This window comes from Chiloscyllium plagiosum, chromosome 22 (genome assembly GCF_004010195.1).
Source record: "Chiloscyllium plagiosum isolate BGI_BamShark_2017 chromosome 22, ASM401019v2, whole genome shotgun sequence".
NCBI classification, from domain to species: Eukaryota; Metazoa; Chordata; class Chondrichthyes; order Orectolobiformes; family Hemiscylliidae; genus Chiloscyllium; species Chiloscyllium plagiosum.
Window position 1 is genome coordinate 779,864 of NC_057731.1, and position 24,901 is coordinate 804,764.

At 42.0% G+C, this 24,901-nt stretch overlaps 1 protein-coding gene across 7 annotated transcripts; it reads left to right on the top strand.

Annotated features, from left to right (window-relative positions):
• The first annotated feature begins 8,407 nt into the window (after positions 1 to 8,407).
• On the top strand, positions 8,408 to 24,159 carry hnrnph3 (heterogeneous nuclear ribonucleoprotein H3 (2H9)). 7 transcript variants are annotated; one of them, XR_006314875.1, is made up of 14 exons: positions 8,409 to 8,621; positions 10,348 to 10,380; positions 10,464 to 10,565; positions 10,657 to 10,812; positions 14,141 to 14,284; positions 14,922 to 15,060; positions 16,133 to 16,320; positions 17,484 to 17,576; positions 18,778 to 18,893; positions 19,027 to 19,162; positions 21,950 to 22,036; positions 22,125 to 22,211; positions 22,859 to 23,026; positions 23,804 to 23,898. XR_006314875.1 is itself a non-coding variant. In XM_043712258.1 (13 exons), the coding sequence occupies exons 1-13, from the start codon at positions 8,531 to 8,533 to the stop codon at positions 23,945 to 23,947; spliced, it is 1,521 nt and encodes a 506-aa protein (XP_043568193.1). In that variant the 5' UTR covers positions 8,408 to 8,530; the 3' UTR covers positions 23,948 to 24,159. The 7 variants fall into 7 exon arrangements, 6 of the variants coding, with proteins under 6 accessions (XP_043568193.1, XP_043568194.1, XP_043568195.1 ...); XM_043712258.1 differs by lacking the exon at positions 22,859 to 23,026 and having other exon boundaries at positions 8,408 to 8,621; positions 22,125 to 22,216; positions 23,804 to 24,159; XM_043712259.1 differs by lacking the exon at positions 22,859 to 23,026 and having other exon boundaries at positions 23,804 to 24,159.
• The last annotated feature ends 742 nt before the right edge of the window (positions 24,160 to 24,901 follow it).

The window sequence follows — 24,901 nt, forward strand, 5'->3', positions numbered from 1 at the left end:
GAGGGCATAGGTTTAGGGTGAGAGGGGAAAGATATAAAAGAGACCTAAGGGGCAACTTTTTCATGCAGAGGGTGGTACGTGTATGGAATGAGCTGCCAGAGGATGTGGTGGTGGCTGGTACAATTGCAACATTTAAGAGGCATTTGGATGGGTATATGAATAGGAAGGGTTTGGAGGGATATGGGCCAGGTCCTGGCAGGTGGGACTCGATTGGGTTGGGATATCTGGTCAGCTTGGACCGAAGGGTCTGCTTCCATGCTGTACATCTCTATGACTCTATAGCATCCTTTTCCCAACCATAAGCAGGGTAAATTAGTGACCTCACAATAACTGATTACCATGTTATTTTTGTTGAAAGCAACCCTGTACTAATTTTCATCTGCTACTTGCCCATCCATCCCAAACTGTGTACCATCGCTTGAACTTTCCTCCTGAAATTTCACAATATTTCCAAGTTTCGGCTATCGGCAAATTTTGTACACCCAAGACCAAAAAAAAAGCAGAGGTCTGAACACTAACCACCTGGAAATCCCATTCATACCATTCCCTAATCCAAAACATTGCTTACAACTATTCTGCTGTTTGTCACGCAGCAGTTTTGTATCCATTCTGCTATTGGCTCTTTTATTAAATGAGTTGTAATTTGGCTAAAAGCTTAGTACATAGCACTATGTGGGCCCACTCTGTGGGCGGCACGGTGGCACAGTGGTTAGCACTGCTGCCTCACAGCGCCAGAGACCCGGGTTCAATTCCCGCCTCAGGCGATTGACTGTGTGGAGTTTGCACGTTCTCCCAGTGTCTGCGTGGGTTTCCTCCGGGTGCTCCGGTTTCCTCCCACAGTCCAAAGATGTGCAGGTCAGGTGAATTGGCCATGCTAAATTGCCCGTAGTGTTAGGTAAGGGGTAAATGTATGGGTGGGTTGCGCTTCAGCGGGGCGGTGTGGACTTGTTGGCCCGAAGGGCCTGTTTCCACACTGTAAGTAATCTAATCTAATCTAAACTATATCAAATGCCTCTTGGATGTCCATCATTTACAATGTTATCCACACTACACACCATGTTACTAATCAAAAAAACTCAAGCAAGTTAGTTAAACAGCATTTGACAGGACAGGATGGGTTTTCTTAGGTAGACCCTATTTGTCAACATCGCTATTAATTTTGTCCAAAACCATTGCTTTCACCTCTGCTGACTGACCTGTAGTCAATGGGCTTAATCCTTAAACCCATTTTGAAACAAAGGTGAAAATTTGAAACTCTCCAATCCTCTATTACCACCTATTTCCAGAAGGATTAACCTAAAAACAAAGAGCAAGAGTAGGCTTCAGAAACACAACACATTAAAATATTTTTCCTCGCGCAAAAAGTAAGGATATTACAAAGTCTTTTTTCCCCCCATGAGCAGAGAGATAAGGTCCATCTTAATGCTGGCCCTCAAGACCCTCTTCAATCCTGCCACAGAACTCCAATATGTATGCAGCCTGTGGCAGGACCATAAACAATAAGTGAGAGTTCCAATGTTTAATCTTACACTGAAGACAAAAAGGGGGATGCTCCCACCTTAAACTTTGAGAGCTGGTCTGGGGCCAGATGGACCCTATGCAAAATCTTTAGCTGCATGGCAGTGGGTCTGATTACAAATCGAAATATTCCTCCCATTCCTGTAAAATGTCTCCCATGCCTCCACAGAAATCTCAACCTCTAATTCCTCTCCCAAAACCTGCAAAGCCGCTCAACATCTTCTGAAGGATCTCCCCCCAGCATATGATAAAGCATACCAATAGAGAGAGTACTTTTAGCATAAAGTACCCTCTTCTCCATCATAGATCTGCAGGGGTTAGACAAAAGCATGGTCCCTTTCTGAAAAAAGCAGCAAGGTTTTTGCTAACTAGACCACATTTACGAATAGTTTGGTCAAAGGACATCATTTTTTCACCTTGAAATAAACTGCCCAAACAAGAGATTCCCAGCTGCCAAGAACTTAATCCAGGGTCCATCACCCCGGTTCAAAGCACTATAGCAAACATGCCAGGTTAAGAAATGACGTTTTGGACATATTACCCTCCCTCTGCCACATGATCCTCCTTGCCTTAACAGTATTAAAAACAATTGGATTATGGCAATATTCCATGACTATCTTCATTTTATTTATGAATAAAATGCTGATGAGCGCACATTTTGCTGGGGAGGCCTCAATATTCCTCCACATCGACGCCGGGTCTTTACAGGCCCAATCCTAATAAACGATAGAAGAAAATTTAATTGGTATTTTCTAATATCCAGGAAATCCACTCCCCTCTCCAAACCATGAGACAACCGTAGTTTAGACAACATGATAAGAGGTTGCCTACAGCGCCAAGTAAAAGAACTAAACCATCCAATAAGTCTCTGGAATATTTGCCTTGGGAAAATCAAAGGGAGTATTCATATAGAATAGAGCAAACAGGGGAAAACATTCATTTTGATGAGATACCTGGCCTAGTCAGGATATTGGAAGCGCTGATTTAAGCTTTCCTGATGAAGGGCACTTGCCCAAAACGTCGATTCACCTGCTCCCTGACCTGCTGTGCTTTTCCAGCACCCCACTCAACTCTGATCACCAACTTCTGCAGTCCTGACTTGCTCTTATTGGAAGTGCTTCCCATTGCTGAAAACCTTGCTTAATCCTGTCAAGCAAGTGGGCAAAATTGGCCTTAAACAACCGGTCAAAGACAGGAGTAATAAAGATGCTTACATAAGAAAAACCCTCCTCTGACCTTTAAACCTTTAAATCTCCACTTCAGATATTCTCCTAAGACTCCACATAGGCATAGCCTCCAATTTTGAGAAATTAATCTTGTAGCCCGAAAAGGAGCCAAATGAGTTGATGCATTGTATAAAATGGAACACAGAAATCTTTGGATTTGACAGAAAAACCGGAACATCTGCATATAACGAGATGTTATGCAACTTAGATCCTACTTTTGGGCAACTATATTAGGATCCCTACGGATCGCTGCTGCTAGCGGCTCAATCACCGATATGGAAAGGAATGGCAAAAGGGCCATTGCCAACTGCCTCTACAAATATCAAAATTACATCATTGGTGAGAGCCACTGCCAGAGTATCAGCATAAAGGACCCTCACCCACTTAATTAAAAATTCCACTAATCCAATTCGTTCAAGGATGTAAAAAGGCCACTCGACCAAATCAAATGCTTTTTCTGCGTCTAAGGAGACCACTAATCCCTGAACCTGATGTTACTGACAAGCTTGAATCATATTCAGCAACTTCCTGACATCATTAGCAATGGAAGACAGCACAGTTTCCAAACTTAACGCGAAAGCCTTGGACAGAATTTTGAAATCAAGAGTTCAGAACTGATATGGGCCTATAAGAGGCACATTCCTCTGGAGTCTTCCCCTTCTTAAGAATGAGAGAAATATTAGCCTCTCCCAGGGATGGTGAGACATAATCATGGCTGAACAAGTCATTATACATGTCCAACAATGGTCCTGACAATGTACTTATAAATTTCTTATAGAACTCACTGGAGAGACCATCAGGGCCAGATGCTTCCCATTGTGCATCTGTCTCACAGCCTCCTGTACTTTTAAAGGGGGTTAAAAAAGGATACTTGTTCAGGAGTGATTCTTGGAAGATCCAAGTTCTTAAAGAAAGACTCCATCTTAGCCCAACCATCCTCATAATGCCCAGACTGGTACAGCTCAAAATAGAATTTCCAAAATGCTGCAGTGATTTTTAGAGTCACAAGTGACTATCCCATTCCCATCCCTGATGGAGGTGTGGGATTGGGATGCCTTCCTGCTCCTAGGAAGATATGCTACGTACCTGCCCAGCTTGTCACCATGTTCAAACAGTCACTATCTAGCAAAGGAGAGTTCATTCCTTGCTGTCTGTGTAAGCAGAGTTCAAGGTGGACCCACTGCAGCTTAACCAATGGTGACTTATCAAAATACACCTTCTCAACAGTCTTTGACTGCACCTCAAGCAGGCGTTGTTGGTCTCACTTCTGTTGTTTCCGACTAGCAGAGTAAGAAATGATTATCCCCCGGCATAGGCCTTAGCAGTCTCCCAAAGAATGGACGGGATACTAGCCATGTCTGAATTAATGAATAAAAATACCTTGAATTCGTTAACAAAATATTCAGTGAACTTACTATCCATAAGAATAAAGGGCTGAAAATGTGTTGCTGGAAAAGCGCAGCAGGTCAGGCAGCATCCAAGAAGCAGGAGAATCGATGTTTTGGGCATGAGCCCTTCTTCAGGAATGAGGAAAGTGTGCCCAGCAGGCTAAGATAAAAGGTAGGGAGGAGGGACTTGGGGGAGGGGCATTGGAAATGTGATAGGTGGAAGGAGGTCAAGGTACCGGGGGGAACAATACACATTCAGGATGCCATACTCTTCTCCATGTATTGAGATCTTAAGAATGACAAATCGCCCATACTCATCTTTAATCTGTTCCAGCAACTTAGAAGGAAGATTCTTCCTGAGGAGTATGGCCACTCTCCTGCTCCTAGTATTAAAGGAAGAGAAATATCCCCGATCAAACCCATTCTGCTGCAATTTCAAATGTTCATTATTGAGATAAGTCTCCTGCAGAAAGGCAATGTCCACCCTCTCCTTTCGGAGACTGGAAAATACCTTTCTCCTTTTAATTGGTAAAGGGATCCCTCTAACATTCCAGATACACCATTTTAAGGTCAGAATTAGCCATAGTCCCTTGTAACATTATTCAATCTCCAAAAAGGAAAAACCTGACTTATCAGCTGCTGACCAAAGAAAGTTCACAAAACTTAAAAAATACATAAACTAAAACCACTACGTCTAACATCCTAATAGCTACATCTACAAAAAGCCAACTTAAACCAAATACAAAACACTTAACAATGAGCTCCACCCCCTGCCCACAGGGATACTTACATATCTCAAAAACACCTTTGTACTTCATAGAACATAGAACAATACAGCGCAGTACAGGCCCTTCGGCCCTCGATGTTGCGCCGATCCAAGCCCACCTAACCTACACTAGCCCACTATCCTCCATATGCCTATCCAATGCCCGCTTAAATGCCCATAAAGAGGGAGAGTCCACCACTGCTACTGGCAGGGCATTCCATGAACTCACGACTCGCTGAGTAAAGAACCTACCCCTAACATCTGTCCTATACCTACCCCCCCTTAATTTAAAGTTATGTTTCCTTCCAGCTTGAGCTGCATCCCAGACTCAGGCCAGGAAAAAGGAGATAATTATCTTAACAAGGAAATTAAAAGTAAACACTCTACCCATCCCCAAAAATACATTATCAATTAATATAAAAATAAGGTTCAGCAACTCCCTTGCAAACAAACAATGAAGTGAGGATTAGGGGAAAAAAAGATACAGTATTCACCACGTCCTTTCAGTTATCCAATCTATTTTATTGTGTCCAAAAAGTTTACTTTATCTGGGGAGTCAAAAGAACGTGCAGACCCATGTGCAGAACGTAAAGCAAAGCACCAGACAGTGCCTTAGGGAATACTGGATGCCAAGGTCCCTCAGTCTTCTCTTGGCTTCATCAAAGGTCTTCCTTTTCTGGATTACAGCTGCAGAGAAGTCCTGAAAGAATATAATCTTAGAATCTTGGTTGATTAAGGCCTGTGGATCTTTTCCCTTTATTCTGGAGCTTTCCATAATTTTATCTCTAGGACTAGGATCTCCTAGCCGCACTAGGACTAAGTGAGGGCGCTGTTCCAAGCTGGGTCTGTGCATACCAACTCAATGGGCCCTTTCAACTTTTACCTGGTCAGACATAGCCAATAGGGCCAGGAATCAAGGCAGCCAGCTTTCGAAGAAGCTCGCTAGCTGGTCACTTTCTTCACCCTCCGGCAGCCCAACAACACGGACGTTCTTCCTCCTGTCTCTGTTTAGAGGTCATCGACCTGCTCTATAAGTACCTGTTTCCTCAGTATTCAAATTCTTTCTTTTACAGAATTAAATCTTGGTCACCGAAGCCGCAGGCCTCCTTTCAACTTCTTCCGTTCTTCACCTAGGCCTTCCAGCTGCTCCTCCTGTTTCTGCAGACTGGTCACGACCGGATCCAGTCTGGTGCGGAACTCCTCTTTGATCGACGCCTTGATCATCTTTCACTGCTTTGCAAACTGGTAAGAGAACGACTCTGAGGGACTACTGGAGGGAGCTACAGCTGCGGCCATGGAGGTATCTGACTTCTCAGGTTAGTGTCCCGAGTGCTGGGACTTCTTGCAGCCTTTACCTTTAGTCATTGTTTTTTAATAAAAGCAACTTTATAAAAGAAATTATATAGGATATATAGATTTAAAAGATCAAATTATCATAGAAATGGTTTAAGGGGAAGAGGTGAGAATGCTATTTTGCCTGAACTGAGATGCAGAGCTCAGCAAAGCAGTCCTCTCCGGTCCCTGCCATTTTGGATCCTGCCCATTTGCCTTCTAAATTAACTGTTTCAACTGCAGACCAACCTTTTCTGATTCATGCTGTCCCTCTGCACAGCAGCATGCTGTAATTTTTTTTTTAAACCATTCAAGTAACAGTCCTACCAAAATGGATGACTTTGCATTTATTAACATTGTACTCCATTTGCCAGACCTTTGCCCACTCACTTAAACTATTTCCCTCTGCAAAGTTTCATAGACCTCTGGACACTCATCTTAGTGTCATCCGCAAACTTTGAATCACTACACATGGTCCCCAACTCAAAATCATCTATGTAAATTGTGAATAATTGCAGTAGTCATTGATTACCAAGTAGAAAAGCCCTCATTTATCCCCACCCTTTGCTTTCTGTTAGTTAAGCAATTCTCTGTTTATGCTAATACATTGCCCCTTATACTCTGCATCTTTATCTTATGCAGCAGCTTTTTTTATGTAGCACCTCGTCGAATGCCTTTTGGAACTCTAGTACACTAGATCTTACTGGGTCCCCACTGTCCACTGTCATAATGGATTGGATGATAGCAATGTTTGATGGAAGCAGGCCATTCAGCCCACAGCAACCCCTCCAAAGAGCTGAGGACATGCAGGTCCTGGGCCTCCTCCATCACCTCCCCTTACCATTCAATACCTGAAGGAAGAACACCTCATCTTCCACCTTAGGGCCCTCCAACCCCATGGCAATGTGGATTTCACCAGTTTCCTCAGTTCCCCTCCCCCCATCTTACCTTCCAGCTCAGCACCATCCTCATGACCTGTCCCATCTATCCACCTTCCTTCCCACCTGTCTCTCCCACCCTCCCATCAGACCGATCACCTTTACTCCCACTTCCATACACCTATTGCACTCTTAGCTATCTTTCCCCTCCCCATCCCATTAATCTCTCCACCCCCTAGGCTCCCAGCCTCATGCCAAAAGGCCTTTTGCCCAAAATGTCAATTTTCCAGCTCCTCAGATGCTGCGCTTTTCCAGCACCACACTCTTGACTCCCTTCAAAGAGCATCCCACCCAGACTCACCCCTCTGCCATATCCCTGTAACCCATATTTACCATGACTAATCAACCTAAACTGCACATCCCTGAACACTGTGGGCAATTAAGCATGGCCATTCCACCTAACTGCACATCTCTAGACTGTAGGAGGAAACTGGTGCACCCAGAGGAAAGCCACATAGACAGTCACCCAAGGATGATATCAAACTCAGGTTTCTGGTGATGTGAAGCACCAGTGCTAACACAGAACCACATATATCATCCAATCTTGGGGTTTTATCACGTTTTAGCCTATTTCAACTCTTTCACTATGATTTGGGCAACATCTTCATCAGTAAAGATAGGTACCTCCTCAGGTATACCCTCTACCTTTGTGCATTTAGTTCTTCATTAACCTCAACCCTTTTACCACAGTTTCTATTTATATATCTGGGAAAGTTACCAAATTAACTCCACTATTCAAAAGAGGAGAAAAGAAAACTGAGATTAGTTAGCTCAAAGATAACCATCAGCGTAAGCTTTAACTACCACCCATTCCTCCAATTCACTCTCTCATCTTCCATTTTGTTCTCCTCTCCCTTTCCCCCTATTTTGGCGTCCAAACTTGTTTAAAATCTACTACATCTAAAACAAAAGATCGGCACTCTAAACCATAAATTCTGTTTCACTTTCTCCACAGATACTTCCACGCCTGCCGAATATTTCTAGAAATTTCTTTAGCATCCCCAGTTCACCAAGGGGCAGGACAAGCTTGATTGACAAGCTTTTAACCAATCCCCGATGAGGATAGCAAAGCGCTCGGGGCCAGCGGGTTTTGAGCCAATGTCCTAGGTATACCCGCGGATGATTGACAAACTGTAAACCAATGATCATGCGACATTAAAGAAATTGGCAGACTCTTGACCAATGAGTGACAAACGGATGGCCGCAGTGCTTTGTAGGTAAATTCTCGCGAAACTCGGTAGTCGGCGGGTAGGAGCTAGCGCCATTTTGTTGTGTCGCTGGGTGCGGTTGTCGGAGGGATATTGGTGGTGTCAACGTATTTTGTTTGTGTTCTGAGTACTCAAGTCGGAACAATTCAATACGATGGCACAGGAGGACGGTAGTCAGCACCGAGATGTTTTCAGTGCTGGAGATGAGTGCGGCTCCGGGCCTTGTTCCCCGGGCTTTTCTTCCGGTTTGTGAGCGTCCTGGGTTCGCGGCCAAACGAGTCTTTGGGATGTGTTTGATGTTTTGGGGGAGGGAAGGAGTGTTGGGGGTGGGGTGGGGTGGAGAGGAGATGGGATGGGATGGGAAGGGAGAGCGGGGATGCTGGTGGTAGGGTGGGGGATGGGGAGGAGGGGAGAGCGGGCCCTCAGCCAGGCCGAGGCCTGTGTGCATGCGTGTCCTCAGCACTAGTTTCTTCCTCCCCCTACTCTGAGATATCTGTAACCCGGGATCACTTGCGGTTTGAAAAATAAGTATCGGCACCTTCAACCGGTCCGAGCGCCCGCGGACTTCGGAGAACTACACAGAAGGAGAAATAAAATTGCGGGATCGCTGATCCGCACTGGCACTGACCCTCCCCCCAACTATCTCTTGGTAGGATAACGCTGCCTTGGGACTGCGCTGGAATATTATATATGCTCGAGGAGAAAGTAACGACTGGAGATCAGAGTCGAGAGTGTGGTGTTGGAAAAGCACAGCAGGTCAGGCAGCATCCGAAGGGCAGGAGAATTTTATTCAAATATGTAGCTTATTCGTAGAAATTCGTCTTTGCTACATGGATAGTTAATAAACCCGCTCAGCATTATAATCCGAGGAGCAGGAGAATCGACATTTCGGACATCAGGAATGAGTCGTGGGGTTGAGACACGTGGGTAGTTCGGAATGTGATAGGTAGATGAAGGTGGGGGTGAAAGTGATAGGTCTGGAAGGGTGGAGTGGCTAGATTGGAAACAAGATGGACAGGTCAAGAGGGTGGTGCCAAGTCAGAGACTTGGGACAGGGATAGTGGAGGAAATGAGGAAATTGGTGAAATCCACCTTGATTCTGTGTGGTTGGAGAGTCCTGAGGCAGAAGATGAGGTGTTCTTCCAGGTGTTGTATGGTTAGGATTTGGACAGGGAGGAGGTGCAGGATCTACATGTCCTTGGTGGAATGGGAGGGGGGAGTTGAAGTGTTCAGCCAAGGGGGTGGTGGGTTGGTTGGTGCAGGTGCACCTGATGTCTTTGCATTGGGGAGACAGGATGCCAACTTGCAGATCATTTCAGAGAGCATCTCTGGGAAACCTCTACCCATCTTATCCCATTCCCAAGCCTTCAACTTGGCACTGCCCCCTTGACCTGTCCTACGTGTCCAGCTTGCTTCCCACCTATCCACTTCACCCTCCTCTTCAACCTATGACTTTCACCCATACCTTCATCTACTCCTCCCGTTTATCCCTCAGACCCCGGCCCGTAAGCTTCATTCCTGATGAAAGGCTTATGCCTGAAATGTGATATTTCTTTCTTATCGGATGCTGATTGACCTGCTGTGCTTTTCCAGCACTACACTCGACTATGTGCTCACTGTCCTGCTGTGCAATTTGAGGTCTTCAGAGAATTTAAAGCCTACAGTTGAGCTGAGCATACTTGGAAGAGTGCTCTTTCTGTTTGAAATTCAGATCAGTCACATTTGCGATTTGAAACCAGGATCAGATTTGCTGGAGTGCTCTGGGTGTGCTTGTTGTGCAGAGACAGTAACCTATCTTATTGCAACTTTAATGATTAAGACACTGAAAGTGTATCTTCATTAAATAATTTGCTGATCCCCTAATAAAGGTATTTAAGGCCTGATACAAAATGTTAAAGATCTGGAGCTCAAATAATTTGTTCGTTAAGTTTTACATCTCATCAGAATTAATCAAACATGTTTGTTTCGCAGAAATCTTTACCAACTTGGAGCCAGCAGTTGAAGGTAGGTATTGACTTAATTTGTGATAAATTGTATTGTTTGATCTCAGCCTTCGGGTATGTGCTATTCAATGTTTGTAATTGCAGAGAAAGAGCCTGAGATTCCCACAAAAGAAGAGGATTACGTTGTCAGAGTCCGTGGCCTGCCGTGGTCATGTACACCAGAAGAAGTGACGCGGTTCTTTTCAGGTAATCATCTCAAGTGATGAGACTGATTTCAGTTGCTACTGAAGGCACTGCACGTTTGCACTATTACATGCTTTGTGCTCTTTTGTTGTAGAGTGTGATATTCGAAATGGTGTGAACGGAGTGCAGTTTACCACTTCCAAAGAGGGCCGTCCAAGTGGTGAAGCATATGTGCATCTGACTAATGCTGAAGATTTCAAAAAGGCTTTGGCAAAAGATCGGAAGTATATGGGCCACAGATATATTGAAGGTCAGTAATTATCTCTCAACACTGAATAGTTTTCCGGTGCAACAAGATCAAATTTGTATCTGAATAATGGGTCAGTGTGCTGCTTGTGCTGGAGCTTCTGCACATTCCAGTAAGTTGCTACTAACGGAAGTAATGCACACCAGGTAACAGCTAAAGTTGGAGGGACAGAAGACTCGCTCATCACTGAAGGCAATATCGCCATTCTCGGAATCCATCTTCAAGAAGTGTCTGCTTACCTAGTTTTTAGATGTATCTTGCTGGCTATGTAATCACATCTGTCCCTGCCTCCCCTACTTAGGTTGAACAACTAATCCCAAACACAATGTTTTGTTATGTTGTGCACCATTTAAAGTTGTATCTCACTTGGAAATGTGCAGTAGATTCTGTTATGAGGACGTGATACTAGTCATTGGAAGGTAATGAAGAACCAGATATGCAGCCTAACAAATGGATTGCTAAACCTGGTATTGAGCCAATAAGTTGAAAGCTATTGTTTGTTGCTTCCAGATCAGACACTTGTGCATACATTATTGAGGCTGTTGCCAATGCAGACCATACTAGAAATGTTCAGCTGGTCAGGCAGCATCTAGAAAGAGGGATACTGTTAATGTTTTAAGTTTGTAGTCTTTCATCAGAACTGGAATTTGCTACAGGTTTTATTCAGGAAATCTGGCAACAGTGGGGAAAAGCAAAAGAAATAAACAGGAGGTCTGTGGAGGGTTGGAGTGATCCTTGACGTTGGAAACGAGAGTATTCTTTTCTCAAAGGTGTTCTCCAGTCTCACTTCTGAATTGTTTGGGATTTATTTCTTAACTGAATTTTTCTGAATATACATTTCTCCCTAAATATTTGTCTATTTATAGCTTTGGGTGAGTCAAAGATTTATTTTCCAGTTTCTAAATGAGCCTATCAGAATTGCAGTGGTTATATTTTCTTGTCAGGGTTTGTCTTTTTGTTAGGATATTTGGGCTACAATTCATTTTTCTTTCCTGAAACTATATGGAAAAGTAATGGAAATGGCTACAAAAAAATCCTAATGTTTCTTTCAAGATTGCTTTGGCGATGGTTCTCCAAGGCAAACCACCTTGGGATTGTGCTAGGGACTAACCTGGCATTGTAAACCCTAGGTTGCCATCCAAAATTCATTGAGGTGACTATTTAGATAGTTCTGGTCCAGGTATTAATATGAGACAGGCAGTAACATGCTAAAGCTAACTTTCATCAGTCGGTCTGTTATGCCTCAGCAATAATGATACTTTGACTGCAGTATTACTCAAGTCTGAGAGCAGATTACTGCAAATGTAAGGATCTGCTGGAAACAAAACGTGCTGGAGGTCATAGCAGGTCAGGCAGCATCCATGAAAAGAAAGCAAGCCAATGTTTCTAGTTGAGATTACTCTTTTGGTCCATATTCCACCAAACCTTTCCTATTTATATATTTATTGAAATGTTACTTTAAACTTCTAATTGTACCTGCATTCACACTTCTTCTGATAGTTTGTTCCAAACAGTCTTTATAAAAGAAGTTCTGTTTTTTTAAAATCTTTCTCCTTCCCCTTAAAAATGTACCCCTAGCTTTGAATTCAGAGGAAAAGACATCTGCCATTCACCTTAATCTATACCCCTCATGACCTTTTATAAACCTTTTGAGGTTACTTACCAACCTCTTACACTCCTGCGGAAAAATGTCCCAGTCCATCCAGTCTATTATTCTAACTCCTGTTAGTGCTCCATGCTAAACTCTTTATCCTCAGACTGTGACTCCTGGTTCTGGACTCTTCCACCACTGGAAACATCCTTTCTGCATCTACCCTGTCTAGTCTTGTCAGAACTTTGTTTCTATGAGATCTCCCTCATTCTCAAATCCAGCAAATACAGTCTTACCAGATGCAACCTCTTCTTGTATGTTAGTCCCGTTATCCCAGCAATCGGCCTAGTAAACATTTGCTTCACTCCTCTACAGCAAAACCACCCTTCCTCAGTAAGGAGACCAAAACTGTAAACAATATTGAAATAGAGAGGTGTGCAGGAAATATGATCAGTGTTTCCAGTGAAAATTGGCATGTTAAATAGTGGGGAGAATAACTTTATTACAGGAAGATATAGACAGGCTGCTCAGATGACCTGAAATGGAATTTAATGCTGAAAGTTTGAGATGATACATTTTGGGAGGACTAATAGGTAAGGAAGCTGCTTTGAATGGTAGTCCGCACTTCCCAGGGTCCTATCAGAGACCTTGGTGTGGACACCATTGTTTTTTGAAGGTAACCAGTATATAAGATATGTGGAATTCTTGCATATTAGTCAAGGCATTGAATAAAAGAGCAAGGAGGTTATGGTGGAGCCATGTTGATGTTCATAGCTGCCTGAAAGTGGCCAGGCAAGTTGATAGGGTGGTGAAGGCGGCATATGGCATGCTTGCCTTCATTAGTTGGGGAATTGAGTACAAGAGTTAGGATGTCACATTATAGCTTTAGAAGACTTTGGTTAGGTTGCACTTAAGTGTACTGCATTCATTTCTGGTCACCACATTAAAAGAAGGATGTGGAGATTTTGGTGAGGGTGCAGAACTGGTTAACCAGGATAATGCCTGGATTAGAGGGATAAACTATAAGGAAGGTCTAGAAAATCTAGGTTTTCTCTTGAGTGGTGGAGACTGAGGGGAGTCTTGATGATCAGTAAAATTGAGATGCATCGTTGATGGTCAGAATTCCCCCCCCCCCCCCCCCCAAGAGTTGAAATGCCTGAAACTGGGAGTTTTGCATTTCGGGGGGAGAGTGGTGGGAGTGTGGAATGTGCTGCCAGGGGTGCTGGTGATTGGCAGATACAACAGGGGTGTTTAAGAGCGAGCACATGAAGAATGTGGAAGGATCTGAACCAAGAGCAGGCAGAAGGGATTATTTTAGTTTGGTGTCGTGTTCAGCATACCATTCTTGTGCTGTACAGTTCTACATTCTATCTGTTGTAAGAATATTTGACTCAAATCATCATTTCTCCCATCGCTTCCCAAAATAGGCAGCAGGAACCCCAACTGTTGGAAAAAGTTTGGGAAGCATTGCTTTATCCATTGAAGCGTTAGGTAGTACAATCTTTAATTGCTGTTGAACAGATGGGATCCAGTCATTTTTCTTTGTTCCTTCTAAAGCAAATGTACCCTTCCTCAAGTGAACCAGTCTAAGTGGAGATATAAGCATCAAGACAGCCAGTGTCAACTCCTACTCTTCTCCCATCTTTTGATGAGTCATCCCTGATGGTTTTCAGGGCTTGAAATGGGGTCACATTGTGGATAAACCTTGCGAAACACTGAAGTGTACTGTTTTCCCCATAGTTTTCAAATCTAATGGCAGTGAGATGGATTGGGTTCTGAAACATAGCGGTACCACCCATACTGATACTTCCAACGATGGTACAGTACGACTTCGCGGGCTTCCATTTGGCTGCAGCAAAGAGGAAATTGTTCAGTTTTTCACAGGTATTTTTCATTCATTCATCTAATTAGATAAACTTTTATTTTGTTAAAATTTCTAGTGGGTAAATGCTTTCAACCTTGTCATCTGAAATGTTTAACTGCTGATACTTTAAAGTGTGTTTGTAATGTAAATTTAAAGTCTTAGCAACATTAACGGAAACTGCAAATTATACTGGAGTTAATATTGGTTCTAGTTAAAAGTCTAAAGCAACAACAGTACTGTCTTTATGTTTGTGATATGTACCTAATATAACTTCAGACAGCAGAATGTCTCCATTCTGACTTGTATATAATACTTATTCAGCTGATATAGTTGGATTTCAAAAATGTTTGTTTCCAACATTTACTGCGTGTACCAGAGCAGTCCAGTTTTGAGTTGTAATTCAAATGAATTTTAAAGCTGAAATTTATTCTTTAATTATGTAGAAGTTGAACACTGAGAAATCAGTATGCAAGTTGGGTCACTAACATAAAGTTGTTTTAAACTGTCTTGAAGTTTTACATGTAGATCATAAGCATTTTACATTTATCTGTTGGTAACTGGGCTTTTAATCTTTTATATATTTGTAGATATTGTTGGGAATTGTGCATCATTTAATATTGTTCCCCTTGATGGGGTTATTTTGTCCTTGGGTTAAAGGGTTGGAAATCGTGCCAAATGGGATAACTTTGCCGATGGACTACCAGGGGAGAAGCACAGGGGAGGCCTTCGTGCAGTTTGCTTCAAAGGAGATAGCAGAAAAAGCACTGGGGAAACACAAGGAAAGAATAGGGCACAGGTGGGGATGGACGGACGGGTTGGTTATTCATCTTAAAGTCAAGTTTAAACGCTGGGTGCTGGTATATGACAATGAGGCTGGGACTACACACTGATCTTGCACTCAGTTAAGAACAATGTTCATACACAAATGAAAGATGGTCTTTATAGAGCTGTTCTATTATCCTAAGTTTCCTTGGTAAAAGCTACACATGTAGCTTGATTTGAGTTGTGCCAATTAAAGTAGTGATATGTGATGAATAAATTCAAGTAAATTGGTTTATCAAAAAACATTCAGCAAAATGATTAAATGTTTTGCCTATTTTTAAGACTCACAGCTGCCTCAAATTCTAGGTGGCTTGTGATTTTTGTATCCTAGTAAAAGTCATATTTGGAGTGCTGTGTAAATCTTGTATGGCTGAGGTGGTTGAGCTGTTTTTAAAAATTGTGCATTGGCAGTAAAAATTTCACCACCCCCACCCCTGACGCCCTGCCATCATTGCCAGCACGATGCTTGGTCACTTATGTAACTTTGTGCTCAGCACCTTCTTGTTACTGTACTGTATGTTTTGCTGCCTAACAATGTCCCTTCCTTTACTGTCACTGCAACCTTTGGTTGACTTTGCTGAGTGTGTCCCTCTCCAGTTTCACTCCCAGGCATTACCTGGAGCTCCCTTCTATTTTTCAAGCTGCAGATCAGTGAATGCCCAAGATGATCCATAATGCTTTATTGTAACTACAACGGTTGCGATTGTGTTTTGCTAAGCCATGTTTTCGTGCATTTGAACCCAATCTATTGTTGGTCTCCAAGCTTTGAGGAAATTACTTAACAGAAGAATGGTGTAAATGTTAATCTATCAAAATAGTAATTGTTTGATTTTAAACAGTATGCTTGTATTAAGAAGTCATTATTAAAATAAAGCATATGTAGGAATAATTGTTAAATTGTGTAGTGTTGGTGTGCACTAGAAACTGCTAGATTGTTGTAAAGTAATCTAATATTAAATATTTTACATTGTTTCTTAATTGCTGTCCAAATCTTTTTTTAACAAGTTTTTGTCCTGAATATTAATCAGTCCTCATTTGTGGTGTAGGTATATTGAGATCTTTAAAAGCAGCAGAGGTGAGGTCAGAGCGTACTATGATCCACCAAAGAGGCTGATGGGACAGAGACCAGGTCCCTATGACCGGCCAATGGGGCGAGGTGGCTATTTCGGCGCTGGTCCCCAGCGAGGGGGTGTTTATGACCGAATGCGACGTAGTGCTGGAGGATATGGTGGTGGTAAGTATTGGTTAAATGGGCATTTGTGCTGCTTAATGTAATTGGAATATCTATGATATCTGTTGTATGTTTGTGCATATATACCTCTGCTGGTTGAAACTCTTTAAAGTTGATTTACTTTTGTCTAAAACGATGGTTATGAAATTCTTGCTTAGAGGCCCTTTGTGTATTAGTAAGGCACACCCTGGATCAGAATTAACCACTAGTAACAGAACTGAGTTGGAGAATACAGAAATCAGAGATAAGAAAATGGCTAAGTAGATGCCTCTTCAAGATTAATCAATCCGATTACACAAACTTCCATTCTGGCAATCATATATTCGTGCTATATTTATTCTGAATGTCAAGTTTCTGACATTAAAATTCTTTCGGCAGCACTGGAAGTATTGTAACTCGGAAGGCCTGTGAATTTTATTTTTGTGTCTCTCAGGCCAACATTCAAAAAGAATTGTCATTAAAATGGAATAAATGAGATTTCCATTAAAATTCTTGAAGTTTTGGTGTTGAGGGGTGCTGAAACCTGACTGGGCTCGAATCATACAGTCTACTCCTCATGTCTACATTTCATTTCACAGCTACTAAACCTACCTTTTGGATATACCTTTGTTTTTCTCATTCAGATGATTTCACTGCAAAGTCTAGAGTCCTCTTTAAACTTCTTTGCAACTTGAGAATGATTGATTTAAGCAACCGTTTTCTTTTACATTAATAATTGGAAGAAGTAAAGATTTAAATACTTCTGTATCCACCACATAAAACAAATGTAAAAGTTGAGGCTATGTGATGTAGGTGAGTTGGGATCATGGTGGGACTATGGCATATGCAACCTACAGATTGTAGAATTATGTAGCATAGAAGGAACCCATTGTTCCTTCAAAACAGTGGTAAAGGATACAATCCATCCTACAGCTGTGCTATTCTCCCGTAAGTTTTTCTCTTCCAAATTCCTTTCTGAACCAGCTGGTTCAGCTTCCTTTTCTGGCCACATTAGTTTTCCAAAATACATCAAAGGCAATGAAGAACTTCCAGTTTCTCCCAAAAGATATCTTTTTATATTTGAATTTGTTATATTTGCCATTTAGAGATGTTTTTCAATTAACTGATCACAGAATTGAATTCTATGAGCAGTGTGTGAATGACTAGTTTTAATGGTTTCTTTGCAGGGTATGGTGGGTATGACGATTACAATGGATATGATAACTACGGCTATGGCAGTGATGACTACGATTGTCCTGGGGCAATGAGAGGTGGCAGAGGTATGTGAGTATTTTTAGAGATGAAGGGGCAAACTCAACTAATGGGGGGAGATAATGAGTGTAGTAGTGATGTGAGGCAGGTTTTCTAGTGGTGTTGGCATAAAATGTGGTGCAGAGTTGCATGCATATTTCATATGTTTCTCCCTGACGTAACTTATGTTTTCCTCCCTCAGCCTCTGAGCTCAGCAACTCATCCTTGGTGATTTCAACCCCCATCTCAATTTATCATGTTTGCTTACTCAAGCTCATTTTCTGCTTATCCTCTATAAATCTTAGCTTTCATGAAATTCCTTGCTCGAACCCATATTCACAGAATCCTCTAGACTTTGTCATCTCATGTAGGCTTGCAAGGCTCATCAGTGGACTACTGATTTTTTTTTCTCTCTATCACATTTCATCCTAATGTATTCAGCCCTGAAACTACCTGTCGCCAGTTCACTTACTATTTAGCCTTTGGCTCTCCACCATAGATTTGTGCAACCATTGTCCCATCTTCAGCTTCTTACTGTTACTAAAAGAAAAAGACTGCAGATGCTGGAAATCTGAAACAAAAACAAATTGTTGGGGAAACTCCAGTCTGGCAGCATCTGTGGAAAGAAAGCAGAGTTAGCATTTTGAGACCAGTGACTCTTATGCTGCCAGACCTGCTGAGTTTCTCCCAACAATGCCTGTTCTTGTTTGAACTTATTCCTGCCTCTCTGGCTGTGTTCTCAATGCAACTGTCCCCTCTCCCTGTAGTCTCAGGGATGTTTGAAGTGGAATTTAGCTTGAGTATTCCCATGTACTTTGCTGATATCTGGCTGTATGTCACCATATCTCTTGACTCCTACACTGCTAAATTTACAGAATTGTCTAATGGAAGTTTTGGATGAGCAGCAATTACCTCCAATTAAATATTTGGAAAACTCAGCCCATTTTTGGATTTTGTTACTCAGTCCTTTTGTGTCAGTTATTTTTTATCATGCATCAGCTCTTATTACTGAGACCACTCCTTGGAGTTGTGCATTGAACACCTGCCTGTTTGGTTGGGCTTTTGGTATCTAGAAGACCGTAAGATATAGGAGCAGAATTAGGCCATTTACCCATTGAGTTGTCTACTGTTCGACTATAGACTGTTTATCCTACTTTGTTTTGCTGCTGTGTAGGTATTTATCTATTGTTTATAGATTTAAAGGTCTATAAATCTGTGTTGTTTTGAAAGGTATGAGTAACCATGGATATGGAGGAGCTGGAGATGCCAGCTCAGGCTATATGAGTGGACATTTTGTACACATGCGGGGTCTGCCATTCCGGGCAAGAGAAGATGATGTTGCTCATGTAAGTTCTCAGTGATAAATCACAGCTATTTGTAAACTGCATGACTGTGTTTCTTATCTTTTGCACTTATTAAAATATCTTTTACTTCAGTTGAAACCAGTGGAGTAATTTTGCCATCTTGTTCCTCTTGTAGTTCTTTTCTCCCCTGAATCCTCTACGTATCCACCTGGAATATGGAAGTGATGGTCGAGCTACAGGGGAGGCCGATGTTGAGTTTGCAACACATGAGGATGCAGTCGCAGCAATGTCTAAGGATAAAGCTCACATGCGTAAGTTTGTAGCATTAATGCTGTCATCTGCAACCGTTGAGATTTTGGGTAGCTGAATTGCATGGAAGAAGTTTCTAGGCTTTCTCACTGTTTCTGCTGAATTTGGTTTTCTTTGTTCCATCGAGGGATCCAGAATTGTCTTCCATTTCTTAGTTGCAGGTGTAGCCAAGGGATATGTACTATCTGGGATCCAATAGACAAGTGTGGGTGCTCTTGTGCTAGGTGTGCATAGCTGTTGATGATATCTGATCTTGTGTGAGAGTAATGGCCTCCCAGGTATTATAGAATAAGTACCTGTTGAAGATTTGAAGGAGAAATTCTTCCAGAACAATTATAACAATATGACCAGCTAGCTAGAAACCGGGGAGACTCAGGCAGGAAGGTTGCCTGGAATTGAAATGGTTTAATCAAACTGAAGATTTTTTTGCATTTCATAACCACTACCAAACTCATGCATCTGGAAGTGAATCCAGTGCCAAATCATGAAATGTTCTGGCTCCCACTGTAAATTAATTTGTGTTCTAATCTATATAGTAAAGACCTGAAGATGTGAAACAAATAAAACCTGCTGGAGAAACTCAGCAAGTCTGGCAGCACCTGTGGAGAGAAAGCAGAGTAAATGTTTCATGACCAATGGCACTTAGGGTCAGAGGTATACAGCATAGAAACAGACCCTTCGGTCCAACTCTGCCAGCACCCGGGCCTATATACCTCCAAACCCTTTCTATTCATATACACATAAAGATGCCTTTTAAATGTTGCAATTGTACTAGCCTCTACCACTTCCTCTGTATACATGTACCACCCTCTGTGTGAAAAAGTTGCCCCATAGGTCTCTCATATCTTCCCCTCTCACCCTAAACCTATGCCCTCTAGTTCTAGGCTCCCTGACCCCAGGGAAAAGACTTTTTGTCTATTTATCCTATCCATGCCCCTCATGTTTTTATAAACCTCTAAGGTCACCCCTCAGCCTCCTGACGCTCCAGGGAAAACAGCTCTAGCCTAATCATCCTCTCCCTATAGCTCAAATCCTCCAATCCTGGCAACATCCTTGTAAATCTTTTCTGAACCCTTTCTAGTTTCACAACATCTTTCAGGCAGGAAGGAGACCAGAATTGGTTAGGTCACGGTTGGAATATTGTGTGCAGTGTCCTGTACAGCTGCAACGTGACCTCCCAACTCCTGTACTCAATACTCTGATTAAAGGAAAGCATACCAAATGCCACCTTCACTATCCTATCTACCCAGGACTCGGGTGGGGGAGTCCAGAACTAGAGGGAAAGGTTTAGGGTGAGGGGGAACGATGTAAAAGAGACCTAAAGGGCAACTTTTTCATGCAGAGGGTGGTATGTGTATGGAATGAGCTGCCAGAGGTAGTGGTGGAAGCTAGTGCAATTGCAACATTTAAAAGACATTTGGATGGGTATATGAATAAGAAGGGTTTGAACGAATATGGGCCTGATGCTGGCTGGTGGGTCTAGATACTCTGACCAATAAAGGAAAGCTTACCAAATGCCATTTTCACTATCCTATCTACTGTGATTCTACTTTCAAGGAGCTAAGAATGTGTGCTCCAAGGTCACTTTGTTCAGCACCACTCCCCAGGACTTTACCATTAAGTGTATAAGTCCTATTAAGATTTACCTTCCCAAAATATAGCACCTTGCATTTATCTGAATTAAACTCCATCTGCCACTTCTCAGCCAATTTGGCCCATCTGATCAAGATCCTGTTGCAATCTGAGGTAACCTCCTTCGCTGTCCAATTCTGGTGTCATCTGCAAACTTACCAACTATACCTCTTAAGCTCACATCCAAATCATTTATATAAATGACAAAAAGTAGTGGGCCCAGAACTGATCCTTCTGGCACTCCACTGGTCACAGGCCTCCAGTCTGAAAAACAAGCCTCCATCACCACCCTCTGTCTTCTACCTTTGAGCCAGTTCTGTATCCAAATGGCAAGTTCTCCCTATATTCCATGAGATCTAACCTTGCCAGTCTCCCATGGGGAACCTTGTCAGGCCCATATAGATCATGTCCACTGCTCTACACTCATCAATTTTCTTGTTACTTCAAAAAACTCAATCAAATTTGAGACACTATTTCCCACGCACAGTCATGTTGATTATCCCTAATCAGTCCTTGCCTTTCCAATTACATGTGCATCCTGTCCCTCAGGATTCCCTCCAACAACTTGCCCACCACTGACATTAGGCTCACTGGTCTATAGTTCCCTGGCTTCTCTTTACCACCTTTCTTAAATATTGGCTCCAGGTAGCCAACCTCCAGTCTTCCCGCACCTCACCTGCTTCAGAACGGTTCTGGAGAAAGGTCACTGGACTTGAAACTGTACTAAATTTCTAGGAGCTATGAATCATTTCTAGGTTATTCCAAAGGATTGTTCAGAAAAACTGCATTATGGTAGCTCTGGAGCAGCATATAGGTCCCCTTCATATGGTTTTCTTCTTTTAAAAGGGTTTTATAAACCAGGTGAATTTCTAAGTCAACACTTCGGTGTTTTTCATTGATACTAGATATTTATTCAGTTTAATTTAAATTTTCAAAATTAAGGAATGGGATTTAATCTCTAGATTACTGGTCCACTAACTACATTGCTGTATCTTCAAAATTAACATTAAGTCTAATGGATATTTTAAATGCCTGAAAAAGTACATGGGAAAATGCTGTGTGGTTTAGGTAGCTTACAGGATGTTTTACCTACTGAAAACTGTTGAGGGGAACCTTCCTGATCAAAGCTATAATTTAAGATGCTGATCCTGTTTCAGAGCATCGATACATTGAGCTGTTTTTAAACTCCACTGCTGGAGGAGGATCTGGTGGTTATGGCAGTAACTATGGAGGCCATGCAATGGGTGAGTTGAATTTCAAGCCTGGTCTGTCTGACTTTTTTTAGAAAGAAAATGTCCATGCATAAACCTAAAGGCCTCTTGTCTTCTGCAGGGAACCAGGGAGGCTATGGGACCTCAGGGAACCATGGAATGTCCGGTTATGCTGGTTACGGTGGTCAGAGCAATATGGGCTCTTATGGTAAGGAAAGTTGCAGTCTATTATTTCAACTTGATGTGTTCATAATGTAATTAACTGCCATTGGATACTCTTATGCTGCAAACAAGTTTTTCTCTCTCATCCTCCAACTATGGCTGAAATGAGTGGTCGAGCCGGTTTTGTAAACTCTACTTATAGAGCACGGATACAGGCCCATTGGCCCAACCCATCAATGCTGACCAGGTTTCCTAAATTGGACTATTCCCACTTGCTGTGTTTGGCTCATATCCCCTCTAAATCTATCTTGCCCAAATGTCTCTTAAATGTTGTGTACCCGGCTCGACCACTTCCTGTGGCAGCTCATTCTGTATATGCACCACTCTCTGCATGAAAAATTTCTCCCTTGGATCCCTTTTAAATTTTTTCCCTCATTTTAAACCTATGCCCTCCTAGTTTTGGACTTCCTTACCCTGAGGAAAAGACTGGCTGTTCACCTTATGATTTTACAAATATCTGTAAGGTCACCCCTCAGTCTTTTTTTTGAAGTAGAGGAAGAAGGGGAAGGAATGTCCCAGCCTTTCCAGCCTCTCCTTTATAACGCAAACTTTTGTCTCTTCTAACATACTTTTTAAATCTTTTTGCACTCTTTCCAGTTTAATAACATGTTTCTTAACCATAATTTTACACAGTACTCAATGTGGCCTTGTTTAGCTGTAATGACATCCCAACTCTCCTGTACTCAGTGCTCTGACCAGTGAAGGCAAGCCTGCCAAATGCCATCTTCACCACCATGACTACTGTGATGCCACCTTCAAGAAGCCATATAGCTGCACCGCAGGTCTCTCTTTGATAATATGGTAGGATAAGGGTCCTTCCATTAACTGTGCAAGTCCTGGCCTTGTTTGTTTTACTAAAATGCAACACCTCATATTTATCTGAATGAAACGACTACTCCCATTGCCCAGTTAATCAAATGCTGCTGTACCACCAATTTCAGTGTCATCCATATTGAGGGAGTAGATATTCATGTTCTAGTCTGACTCCAATAGACAATTGCCTTTGCCTCTTTGTTAGTGAGCCCAAAGCTCACTTTGCTAGTGAGCCCAGTGTGTGGGGGATCCCCTGCTGTAAGATTGTCCATTGTGTTCCCTTTTCTGGTTTATTGTATGAATTAATAGATAAAAATGCAGAGAAGTTGGCAGATTTAGAATGCTGTGCAGTCCCATCATGTAGTTGTGATTGGTAATCATCAGTAAGCATCTGAAGAAGGCTCCACAAATATTCCCATTGTCAGTTACACATCAGTACAAAAGATTAGACTAGACTAGACTAGCTGATTAAACTGTTGAAGATCACTTTTTCACTGTTGTTTGGTCAAATTCCAGAACTCCCTAACAGCAACTGGAGGTGTACCTTTGGCAATTCACCACTGGCTTAACAACTGGAATGGGCAACAACCATTCTTAAAAAGCAGAGGTCACCTTACACACTATTGTTAATCAATATCTCAATATTCAATTTTAATATTTTGTATATTAGTTGTAAATTTTCATTTCTACAACTGTTCCAGCTCTATATAATTTGACAGACGATTAATTGCAAACAAGGCTTTATGATTTAATTCTTCTTTCTAGGTCGTCACGGTGGAAACAGCAACGGTGCCGGAGGATACTACGGCAACTCTGGAGGCATGGGAATGGGGAGTAACATGGGAGGAATGGGGAGCATGGGTGGGAGTGGAGCCTGGCGGATGTACCAGTAGTTGTACACAGCCCTAAGGCAACTCTGGCCACGTAGACTTTTTGTTTTAATAATCTGCAGGACGTACTGTTCTGAGTCAATACCCCTGCTCTGTTGCTATAATGGGATCTGTACACAATAGTTTGTTTGTGATAATGTTCCTTCAGATTTCATTTTTGACTTCAATTTCCTTTTTAGGGTAAGAAGAAAATTCTCAAATATTCAAGTGTAATAAAAGTTTTAAAACACATGCCATGGTTCTATAGTTTGTAGGTGCTGATCAAGGTACATTTAGTCAGAATAAAACCTACCTATTGCTTAATAAGGTAAACTCAAGAATACTTGAGCATAGCAGTTTCTACTGTACCCAACTAAGATGTGTGCTGCTGCCAAATTCACCAATCTTCTTTAATTCCAAAAAAGCTAATACTTGAACATGTTGCTCTTGTTTACAGACATTTCCTGGACTAAATATCTAGCCAGCAAGCATAACAAAGTGATGTTGTGAGCCTGGCTTTTTAAAATTGGTTGCTAGTTTAATTTTTGGCACACTGAATTGCTTAAATGCCCCCTGTTGAACATTGTTCTAAAATTTGCAAATGTAGTCAGTGATGTGCTGTTTGATACTGGAATGTAAGGTCTATGTTTTATCACACCAGCACTGAATCATGATGCATTATCCTAACCAAAGAAACACAAACGTACTGCGTTGACTGCACCATTCTGCTAGCAAAAAGAGGGGGGAAAAGTAAGAATATATGATAAATCTTTACAATCTGGTTTAGCTTTAATTGGCACAAATTTTAGGAATTGATGAAAGGTTGCAGGGAGTGAGGAATTTCATCTGAATGTGGAAGGGCTAGAGATGACAACTTAGAGGTTGAGGCTGAATGGTAATATGAAATATCAATTGAAGGATTAGTTATGATAGATTTTTTCCCCAACTGCCCCTTAATTTTAAAGCCTGTTCTAAGTAATTAGAACCAGATACT